The 12,500-nt window shown below is 42.4% G+C and overlaps 1 protein-coding gene across 1 annotated transcript in view; it reads right to left on the reverse strand.

Moving 5' to 3' along the window:
- The window catches only part of cadm1b (cell adhesion molecule 1b), a 262,909-nt gene that overhangs the window by 94,717 nt on the left and 155,692 nt on the right, over nucleotides 1-12,500 (reverse strand). Inside the window, exon 2 of the mRNA XM_076290360.1 lies at nucleotides 12,132-12,152. Within this exon, the coding sequence (XP_076146475.1) occupies nucleotides 12,132-12,152 (21 nt within the window). The remainder of the gene's footprint in view (nucleotides 1-12,131; nucleotides 12,153-12,500) is intronic.

Below are 12,500 nucleotides of genomic sequence, written 5' to 3' on the forward strand. Positions count from 1 at the left end.
CTCTCTCTCTCTCTCTCTCTCTCACTCTCTCTCTTCTCTGCCGTAGCCAGCGCACACGAGCTTCTCGTCAATAGAAAAGCGCTTTTTAAGACTAATTCTGTCCAGGTAAGAAAATGACTTCTCTGTGTGGTCTCCCACGCACGCTGCGCAGGCCCATTCACCAGAGTGCTGGACCACAGCTATCAGCACATGTCAGCTGCCTCACTGTATGGACCAACCACAGCATGGGACTGAGGCTATTCTTCGCGCTAGCTTACATGCCGTCACGAACGGAAGGCTATGTGTACCCTTAATGCCGCATGAACCCAAGAAGCCTTTTTGAATGGATGGTTAACATCCAATTTATTTCAGAGAGCACATCTCCAAATGACACATCCATAAATAACTTCCTTGTCATTTGCAATTCATTCTTCTCGGAGGATGAACAGGCATGTAACTCAGGGTCGTACTGTTAAGAGCAGCAGAGTGTACTCACACTCTCTTTGTGAGCTTTTTACATCACTCTTGCAAAACATCTTTGGTGGTTGGGATACGCTTGAGTTATGTTTATGACCATTATTCCACTGGTACGGGGCTAATATCGTAATTGTGGTGGAAATGGATGGATGTGAGGGAATTAATTGAAATCATCACAAACACATTTTTTGAAACACAATATTTATGTGTAAATGGAAATGTATTACCAAACTTGCAACTGAAGGCCCAGCCCTCAAGTAGAAAAACACACATTATTGTAGTTTCTACTCTATTCAGTGATAATGTGACTCACTTTTCAGTGGAAAGTAGGGTGGCGAGGCTGACTGCTATTAGACAGCATCAGTACTGTATTTCTGAGTTGCACAAGGACATACGACATACTGAGACTTGGGCTCGGACAAGGAAGGAGAGTCCTCTTCAGACTCGCTGACCACCTTATCTCCCGACTGCAGCATCACTCCACAACAGAATAGAATGCTCCAACTCTAAGAGTGTTAGTAAACAAAGAACTTGCAGATGAAGCAACCTCTGCATAAAGTGCTTTGTCTGCACAATTAATTGTCTAAAAAAATCCATTACTATAAGCAGGCTATTCCATTAGGGTTGGGTTAAGATCATATGTTAAGATTAGCATAGGGTAAAACAGACAGAAAGACAGACAGACAGAACAGGGATGGAGTGCAGAGGTTGAATGAGAGAGACAGGTGCCTCCCATCCTTTCTATCATATCTAAAGAGGTGCACTGAAACACACTGAACCAGACAAAAACATGGATGCTAGACAGCACATAGAGAGACAGAGACCAACGCACAAAATAAACAGACAAACAGACAGACAGACAGACAGACAGACAGACAGACAGACAGAGACAGACACGGGGCGCTGTGGCACAACTGCAGTGCCCGTACTACATTTGGGTCCTAGTGCCTTTGGGGACCCAGGTTCGAGTCCAACCCGGGTAATTTCCCGATCTTACCCCATCACTCCCTCCCACTCACTTCCTGTCTCTCTGTTCACTGTCCTTTCAAAATTAAGGCAAAAAGTCCCAAAAATATACTTAAGAAAAACAAAACAGTCAGACAGAGATGGAGACCGAGGAGCTAAGACAAAGAGACAGTCGGGGTGGGTGGGGACCCCAGAAGCCATCCATCGCTTCCCACAGGCCTTCTCTCGTGTGTACAGGACATAGCAAGTGCCCAGCAGACAAAGCCAGCGTGTGTGTGTGTGTGTGTGTGTGTGTGTACGTCCCCCGCTGCCTATCATCACAGGAAGTGTCCGTCCATCAGGTCAGTGTGGAGACTAAGTGCAGAGTTGACCTGCCATAACCTGTCCAGGTACCTAGACCACCACGCCACTGCACCACACCACGCAAGAGTTTAAAATCAATACTAGCTCTGCAAGAAATCTCTTTTTAGTTCCCTTTCGTTTTCCCCTCATCGCAATGACACCACTCTGGCTCCGCTCTGTGGGTCTTATGTCAAATGCTCATTACACTGACCCCATGCCGACTTCGGACGTCAGCACACTAAACCCCATAAACCCACCTCAGGGCCCCAGCATGAGGATCCACATCAGCCCGACAGAACCACTTTCCTATTAGAGCTTATGTCCGTTAGACATTTAGTTTCTACCCCGCCGTAGGAAGAGTAAACTCTAAACTACCTCAGAGTCAGTTTGAATAAGGCAGGCTTTAGTTACTACCGCTGTCATAGTAACAGTACACTCTAAACTACTCCAGAATACATGACAAGGATAATGTACATGATAAAAATGACATTAAAAAAAAGGATATTGTTTAGGCCACTGGTCATGAAAAAAAAACAATTGTGAAGAGATAATGGCCTGAATCCTGATGTGCAGAATGAATGAAGAATGACTGGCAAATGGCTACTATACTATGCTATTCTTTACCAGCCAAAAACATATCCTAAAAGAAACATTACATATCACGCGTAGATTTTTTTGTACATCAGCATTATATGACTCTGGGTCGTCCTGAAAACCTACTGTAGGCTACAATAATAAACAGGATTATTGTACAGAGGTCTGTCCGCTCATTTATATGGATTCATATTTCAGCATTGAGTGATGATAACGTCACGTAATGATGACGTAAAAAAAACACCTGGGGTAGCCGTTACTATTTCCTGCTTCCAAAGTTAACCCATGGAAAGTAACCAAAGTAAACCTTGGATAATAATTTTGATTCGTCACAGCACTGCAAGCAGGCGAAGTGAAAGCAAGCAGAGGACAATTGCATGGACATAAGATCCATCTCCAGTAGGCTAAGTGTTGCCTGGGAAAACATAATAGAACATCAGTGAGGCCATAGGTTATTGGAACTGACAGCACAGACATGAAATCAGGTAACGGGCCAAAAAAATATTGTTTTGATCAGAGCTTTGAACCGGTTCAAGGAACGAAAACAAAAACCGGGAACTTTTTGTATTTTACAGGGAACAGAAACGAAACCGGAAACGTTATTATTTTTTATGTTATGGAACAGGAACACTTATTTAAAATAATGGTAACCGGTTAATACAGGTTTTATTTCGTTCCTCAAAGTTTTCGTTGCCTAATTAACTAAAAAAAAAAAGTAATTATTTTCCTGCACACGTTACTATGACGGCTGAGGTTCACTTCCTGTGTGACATCACATCAGACATTCGCTGACTGAATGGAGAGAGAGCGGTGGATTACAAAGTCTCCACTCCACATCTTAAATAAGAGGTAAATTACGATCCATCGTTAATTAAAACGCTCATTCCAAACACAATATCAATAGCTATATTTGTCGACTCCACGATGGACTAGCGAACATTAGTCCTACTGGATGGCGTTTCCCCCAGACAGTTGGAATTTGTTGTTGCCCGAGTGGCATAACCACGTGTCTTAATAATGTCATTACGTTTGTGTGGAAATTTTCTCTTTTAGCAATAAACTACATATTTTAAATAATTGTAGGCCTATTTAATTATTATTATTATTAATAATATAATTATTATTATGTAATAATGGTTGTAATATTATTACATTTGGTTTAAGCTGGATGAGAAAGATGTGACATAATTCTATAGCATTAAACAGCTGACAGGAACGAAATTAACCGTTCCGGGAACAGTATTTTTTTGTTCTAACCGGTTCGGGAACGTCAATTTATTGGTGGAACTCATAACCGGAAACGTTATAATTCCGTTTCTGTTCGGAACGAACCGATTTCATTAAAACATTTACATTCTAATGATATTGATGAAGGGGTGTTTACAAGGTGGAGACCGAAAACCATTTCATGATCATGGAAATGATCTATGATCATTTGTGATTTATAAATGGCACATCTGGTAGAGTAGCGTCTAAGATCAAATGTAGGATGATTTCGATACATTTTCAGCATTTTTATTACAAGGTCCCAGGCTTTGGTTTCCACCCCTGTCGTAGCAAAAGTAAACTCAGGGTCAGTTTGAATAAGGTAGGCTACACAGCTTTTTATTCATTGCTTCTCTTTTGTCCTGAAGTTTTGAAAGGTCACCTTTGGATTCGCTGCCGTTCATATCCAACTTATCCATCATGTTGGGTACAAAAGGACGGTGAAGCCTTGAGGGACGTGTGCTCGGAGATGGTCTGTCTCTCCATTCTCCCATGTCAAGACACTTTTGTGCGAGGCAAGGCCTCTAAAAGCATGTCAATGCCAACTCCACACCATTGTCCTCCACAATTACACTAAAGCAACTGATGGCCGCCAGGCTCCGCCCACAGGCGCGCTGATAGGAGAGTGACCCCAAACACACACTCCGACCTTCAGGAACACACACTCCGACCTTCAGGAAAGCGACTCATCAGGATGGTCACAAAGCACACTGTGAGAGAAAGATTTCTTGATTTCCAAAAGCAGTATTACACAACACGTTGCCTTATGAAAGGTCTCTTGATTCTCCCTGACAATTAAAAAAAAAAGTAGTTTTTTCTCCTTGAGGCCCAGATGGCTTCTCCTGTCATGTCTTCATAAAGTCGCAGCCACTTTCATTAGGATGGTTCTGCTGTTAAGAGGATTTCTGATGACACATTTTTTAATTACACAGTATGTGTCAATCTATCTTTAATTATAAGTGTCATGTGTGATATCTACTTTCCAATAAATACATCAATAATTAAATATGTCAATAAATCTTTTAATGTATTATTGCAAAGCCTAATTCCATTCATATTTCATGATTTATTGATACATTTAATGAAGGATATATGGAACGATTTACTGAAGGTTAAATTGACAGTTCAATTGAGGGATGGGTTAATTTCCCTCCCAAACCTTACAGACCCAGCTCTTTGCCCTATGAGGGTTACGACACCCTGCCATGCAGAGCTCGAACAGAGCACACACACACACCCTGCCTTGGAGAACTCCCACAGAACACACACACACCCTGCCTTGGAGAACTCCCACAGAACATACACACACCCTGCCTTGAAGCACTCCTGCAACACACACACACTGTGTGTGTGTGTGTGTGTGTGTGTGTGTGTGTGTGTGTGTGTGTGTGTGTGTGTGTGTGTGTGTGTGTTGGTATGTGTGTGTGTGTGTGTGTGTGTGTGTGTGTGTGTGTGTGTGTACTGTATGTATGTGTCTGTGTTTGTGTGGTATGCGTATATGTATGTGTCTCTCTCTGTATATGTGTGTGTGTGTGTGTGTGTGTGTTCGTGTGTGTGGCCTGTGCAGACTACACAATTTCAGCCTGATTTTGCCACAATTTTGTCGTGACCAACAAATTTCCAGTGTCGTGCCCAAATATGAAAATTCGGGAACGACACTAAAGGAGGAAGCGTCTTGTAATGTGACATATACACGGGTTTCCCGTTTACCAACAAAACTAGATGCGCGCGCAGCCGTGAGGCAGAAGACGCTTGGTGGCCGTCCACAACGTTATAAACTTAACCTAAATAGTCGGCTGCTGTAAGCTACAATCGGATTTTTTTGTATACCCCTGTTGTCTCAATGATAATAACATCTCATTTCAGACTATATTTCAAAGTTTGACGTTCATTTGGATTATTAATATAACATCGTATTTTGTCATTTTGACATGCATTCCGTTAGGGATATTGAACATATTTAACATTCTCTAACCATCGTGATTTCGAATTGGTGCAGTTTTCAGCACAAAAACTCATTTTATTCTTTTGCTCTTTTGCATTGATCTATGCTGTTCTAGGGTGCTTTCTGCCTCTTGGTTGCGCACGCATGTTTTCGTGACGTTCCATAGAAATCCATGTATTCAACGACCCACTATTTATTGTCTGCGATGTTGTACGACTACACGACCAAAAGTCTAGCATGTCAGAATTTTGGGGGAATCTCCCAAGGATCTGGCCTTCTGTGTATTGTTCTGTCATGTGCTCTGTATTTACGTGTCTGGTCATGTGACTTTGTCTCCACCCATTCCCTTATATGGTCTGCACTTCCTGTCTCGTTAGTTTCCCTCCGTTTCTGCTAACACCTGTTCCCTGTTATTGTCTTGTTGTCTGTATTTACGTGTCTGGTCATGTGTCTTTGTCTCCACCCATTCCCTTATATCAGGGGTGGGCAACTAATTTCCCCAAGGGGCCACATGACAAACTGGGACTGTTAAGGAGGGCCGGACCCAAAATACCGAACTCAAGTCTGAACTCAATTCTGTTCAATTCTATTCTGTTCTTGTATAACATTAAGTAAATCATATGGTTTTGTTTACTAGTCGTACGAACAGATGAAAATGTGAGGGAGACAAAGGAAAAACAGCAATATTTAGTCTATGTCCAGTATTTAATCCTCATTCACGAAAATGATTTTTTGACATTGACATTTTTTTCAGTTTTCAAAGACTGATATAAAAAAGTACTACAATATCTATATAATTAGGCTAGGTCATGAAAATGTGAAGGAGTACAACCGATAGGCCTGTGCCACCATTTCATCAACACTCAGCAATATTTCATCATTAAATGTGGAGCAGACAATAGTAGGCTGTCATTAGTTAATCAACATGCACAAAGAAAACTATTTTAAAAATGTAGGCTATGTTTTTGCTTTAACTTTATGCACATAACTGTGATTGGTCAACTCGCTCTGTGTGTTGAGCCGGCTGCTTCAAGCAACCCGTGGGTAGTAGCATCATACTAGTTAGCTAACATAAGCTTTGCAAATAAACTCAGACATATTTTGGTTACAATTATGGGGTTATCCGATTGTAAACTGTCTATCTGCCAGTAACGTTTTGAAATTAACACTTCGTATCGCCAACGAGCAGCAGTAGGAGTTCGTTCTAACAACCTTTGCGGTGGTGAGCGACGCAGACATAAGAGACACAAAACTTTGAAAGGTTTACGCCGACGTAAAGGCAACTGCATTGTGTCGACGCAGAAGCATACATTCAATTCACCAGCACATCAGTGAGGGTGTTTACGTCGTATGCACCCACGCACAAATGTATGGGCGTACAAATAGCAGTCACTTTCAAAATAAAAACAACGATATTGATTTGCATGCATTATCTCTATGCTAGGCTCTTGACTATTGTTCTTTCACGGACCTTACGCGGGCCGGTCAGGGAAAGCCAATGGGCCGGATGTGGCCCGTGGGCCGTATGTTGCCCATGTATGCCTTATATGGTCTGCACTTCCTGTCTCGTTAGTTTCCCTCCGTTTCTGCTAACACCTGTTCCCTGTTATTGTCTTGTTGGTTTCATCCAGTCCTCTGTCTTTCTGTTAAATGGTCTGTATATTTCTACCCCCCTGTTTTTCTGTTCTTTGTTGGATCGTCTCTCTGTTCATCCTGTCTGTCAGTAAGTTTGTAATTCTGTAGTTTTTTTTGTAGCTAATAAACGTGTTTGTCTGAAGAGTCTGCCTGCATCGAGTCTTGCGCTTGGGTCCTATCTGCCTACCCTGACACTCCTATGACTCCCGTGTTGACACCAATATTGTGACGACACACGACGAGACAGCTACGATAGATAGGCTGCATGATCTTGTAATGTGGCCGATCTTGTAATGTGGACAATCTTATGGCCAAGACGCGGCAAGAATTTGTGGTTCTCTGATCATCTAGTCTGACATGGTCAATCGTAAAAGATCATGGTGGAAGACAAAAAAAATTGTGTAGTCTGCACAGGCCATTAGGAGACGTGTGACAGGCAGCTCTGCTGGTCTGCAGCTCCCCTCCTACTACAGGCAAAGAGTATAGAAGTAACAAGAGGCGAAACTCTGTTGCAGTTTTGACAACAATCGCTAGTTGGCGCTGCTGTCGCGCTTTCGCCATTTTGGACTGATCATGCCACTATGGCCGTTGACTTCAATCAGAACATGCCAACATAAACCAGCAAGATTGGTCACTATATTGTGCTCAATTTCGAACCACTAGTTCACTTTTAAACACTACAGGTCAGGTCATATGTATAAGAAAAAACATATTTGAATATCACACCGCTCAAATTAAACGGCAATAATATTATGTAGGGCTACATACAATACATGGGCTACAGATCATGTACATTCACTGGGCAGATCTACAACAAGTTTGACAGAAAGACTTTACAATGGATTTTTTATCTACAACATAAGAGAAAGTTTACTTTCCATCACTGTTCCCTCCGGACTGTAAGTCCATACGCGTAGATTACGGGGGGGACGGGTGGGATATGTCCCCACCACTATTTATAATTTGAATTTTGTCCCGACCACTTCTAAAAATGTGCAAACCAATTGCGACCGAAAAAATCCCCACATACTGAAATCATCGAGTCTAAACCATGCGATAGGCGCGCACAATGACATCCTCAGCATGCACACCTGCCTAGATATGTGGATCGACTGTTGCGAGATTAAGGTTTTTTAACATCCGCACCCACCCGACCCTCCAGTCATGTAATGCCTGCTAGAGTTGACTGTAGCTCGGAATGCAATCGGTTGCCATAGTAGGCTATCCTAAAATCCAGCGATAAAACAAAGAACTCATGAGCGTCGGTCTGCCCTATATATCCTCTGATTGTAATGTTTACAGATAGGCTATCTAGGCGATATTTGTAACATTTATTTTGTATTTGGCCTGTTATAAAATCATGTAGGCCTATTGAACAATTTAAACACATTGTGAACCCCAAAGTTGGAGACATGCATAGGCTATAGACATTGCTGCAAATTTAAAACCGGATTACTCTGGAATGGCTAACTGTACAGGGGAGTGCTTTAAACTTTAGGCCTAATTAAAACTTGTGTTCGGTAAGGTCTGCTGTTTATTCTGATATAGCCTATGGTTTGTCATGTGTTGAGGGAAAGTTCGGAAGCCAAGATGAATGGGTAGGGAGACGGGAGCAGAAAATAGGCTATGATTAAATTAAAGTTAGGCTACTTTTCTCGCAAACCGTTTACCACAACAACTAACCACCAACATCGTTTAAAAGCTGAGAAAAAGCTCGTTCGTGTGATACATGTGATGTCTGTGATGAATAGGCTACTTCGCAAGTAGTTCAGCAAATTTGGGTGGGACAGAAATAGGCTACCTTACAGAGCAGCAGATCAGGGCTGGCCATATCGGCTCTGATGTACATTGATTTAAATGCATCGCTTCACTACCCAACACGCGAACAAGAAAGAAAAGAAAAAAAGAAACCAATGAGCTTATGTCGCGATTTCCAATAGGCCTAGGCCTAGAGAAAAGACAGCTATTGGTAACCTAACAAGTAGGATTTGCTTTGCCTACTCTGCTGTTTGGTTGTCCCAAACTTTGAGACGACCCATACTCGCATTAACTGAATTTTATCAACCCGAACTGCGATGTTCCAGAGTGACAGGATGCAATGCCTAATAATTTCACTGCCTACGGCATAACTGATACAGTGCGCCTAGGCCTACTGTTAAACACCTGAAAAATATTAAGCTGCTGTTTTCTTTTCATGACGAGCACTAGGCCTACGTTTGAATGATTTATGACTGAATAGAACGTTGCGTTTTTAAGCGCCAGAACTGCTTATCACGTCGTGTGACAAAGTTTACACCAACCATCATCTTCTAATGTAGGCCTATCCTTGTGTTGAGATGTCCATTCTCTTTGCCCTAGGCTATGATTTGTGCGTGAAGCATGTTTCAATTAAGACAGTACACAAGCTATTTTTATTGTTGTATTGAATGATTTCATGAATGAATTATACGCACAGTGCGTAGGCTACAGGATTACGGCTGGCGGCGCCACTGACCAAGGCCACAGTAGCCTGTGAACCTCTGATTTTCAAAGGGGAATCACGGCCAACGCAGGGGGCAACTCTTCTCTTCAATTTCACTTCCAAATTACTTTTTATTGTCTGAAGACATCTTTTGCAAGAATCTAACATTCTAAGCAACATCAAAGCAAATGCAAGCTAACCAAAGTGCAGTCGGTTCTCCCGCCATGGTTTTGGAAATCACACACCTGCTGCATCTGAAGGCCCACCTCGTTTTCAGACACACTTTGCGGCAAAAAGACGTCTCATTGTTTTTGTTTTTTGTCGGGTCGGGTCAGGTTCGGGTAGTTAATCAGTGCATATTGAGGGTCGAGTGGGTGCAGATTGACTCTCCTGACGGGTCGGGTGGGTGCGGATGTTAAAAAACCTTAACCGGCGCAACACTGTTGAGCATATTGTAATGCAGCGTTGAATGGATGAATAGCTTACATAAGGGTACCCCGCACTTTTCAAAACACACTCAAGCTTATGGTTATTGTCCCCACCACTTCTAAAAACAAACTGACGCCCTTGTGTAAGTCTACTTGAAAATACAGTAGGCCTATGTTTAAACTGGAAACAAAATAGACGGCCATCACTTAGCTCAAGCTACGTTAGCCAGCCTGTCAACTGGAATGACTAGAGAAGCTAACTAACTAGCATACATGGCTATCAACAAGCGGCAAAACGATATTTCAATCATTTCACGACGAGGGACATACGTTGGATGAAAAGGTAAATAGGCTAATTTTACATAGCCTACCAACTTCATCGATCCATTTTCTTAACAGTAGGCTACTTTACAATCAGTGCCCCTGATCAGCTTCGTAAATTAAAGCACCAATTACCACCCCTTACCAATTACAGCCTTACTCATCATATTTTGCATTTCTCAACATGATTTATGACAGTTGGGGAATTCAGGGTATGAGAAAAGGTTAGATAATGTTTTTTTTATACTGTAAGAAACGTTTTAATCTGGACCAATATCATTAAGTTCTATGACAGTTGTGTTGCGTTCAGTCCAAGATGGCGGAGCTGCAGCTCGGTTATGGGTGCGTTTGTTGCAATGGGACATTCTATTGAGTTTTGCCTCTTGTTACTTCTATACTCTTTGCTACAGGGTCCCAGACACACAGAGAAGCCCCGATCTCAGGGGGGGAGGAGAGCAGACGCCGGACATAAGAACCCGCCCACGTACTGGGTCCACTCAAGTCAAGAGAGCTCCTTATTTTGGGTCCTGGCATGAGAGAATTCTTGCTGCTAGGGTGTGTGTGTGTGTGTGTGTGTGTTTTTGTGGTATGCGTATATGTATGTGTCTCTCTCTGTATGTCTGTGTTTGCGTATGTGGTATGTGTGTGTGTGTGTGCAGTGGTTAAAGTGGGATTTGGCAGTTGGGGGAACCCTAAAATCCATTGTCTGTGTAACGGGGGAAAATGACTCACCGTTGGACAACATTTTGAGTATCGTGGTGTAGCAATACTTTTTGGACAAGAATTCGTAGCTTCTTGGTCACCTCTGTACACGCCACACCATTTATTTTAACAATATCATCGCACTATATTGTTCGTATGAAAGAATATATTTATTATTAATTTATCTGAGGTGGCGGAACTGCGTTCCTCCCTGTTCCCCCCCACTTTAACCCCTGTGTGTGTCACCTCGGCCCCGTCTTCAGCATCATCTTCTGCCATAAGTCTATTTAGCTCCCATCTTTTCTCAAAAGTCCTTTTGTTTCCCACCTTCTCTCATAAGTTTATTTAGTTCCCATCTTTTTTTTTCATAACTTCACTTAGTTTCTGCAGTAGCTGAGTGAGACAGAGCTGTAGTGTTTGCTCTGCTCCACTGTAATTTTTAGCACCTTGCGACAGTTCGAAGGCGGAGCTCATCTTGATTGCAGTTCATGAGATTAAACAGCACCTTCCGTCCGAACGCTTTGCCTCAGCACACAACGTGTCATTTAGAGGCTCGCAGACTGAGAGTCTGACACCAGCCATCACTCACTGGTTCACAAGCCATCATGGATGCAACAGCTAAAAGCCCTCACAACTTCTGTCATTTATTGGAATTAAAAGTCAAATTTGATAGTCGTGAAATTAACTTACATCACTGCTTTCATTGGAATATAATGTATTGTGAACTGGCCCTGGTGTTCGTAACACCGTCATTCAACATCAAACTCGACATCGTTCACAGCACTGTGTGTGGTATGTGCGTTTGGCTTTAAGCGCTCTTCTACCTGAAGTGCACTCATATACTGTGTGTTCGAGTGAGCGTGAACTCGACCAACTCATGAAATGTCCTCAAAAAGCACATCAAAAAACGAGGGCAGAGGCACTCACAGATACGGCACAAGGGAACATCACATTATCTGACAGACACCACACACAGGAAGAGACGGAGACATAGACAAAGAGGAAGAGAGTGTACCTGGCACGATCTGAGCTGCTCCTTTGGTAGGCGTGATGGAGGGAGAGAGAGAGAGAGAGAAGAAAAAGAGGGAGAAAGAAGAAAGCGTTAGCAGGCATTCATTACGGCCAGAGAAGTCACATTCACACAGCGGCTCAGAAGGCCATTACTGCCTTTAACACTCACTGAGCCATTTCACCAGCAACACGAACAGCCTTCAGTGAGGTGTGGACTTACCGGCCACAAAGCTGAGAATGTTATCAAGAGGACTCCTCTCTGACTGCTTTATATTTTTTTTATTATTATTATTATACATGCAATCTCACATCTGCTTTTTTTTAATGGTGACCTCTTTGATACAAAAAAGAAGAAAAAAAACACCCAATTACC

Source organism: Alosa pseudoharengus, unplaced genomic scaffold (genome assembly GCF_046254945.1).
Source record: "Alosa pseudoharengus isolate Yale_2024_CS ecotype anadromous, Long Island Sound unplaced genomic scaffold, YU_APseudo_1.1 YU_APseudo_1.1_scf_18, whole genome shotgun sequence".
Classification (NCBI taxonomy): Eukaryota; Metazoa; Chordata; class Actinopteri; order Clupeiformes; family Clupeidae; genus Alosa; species Alosa pseudoharengus.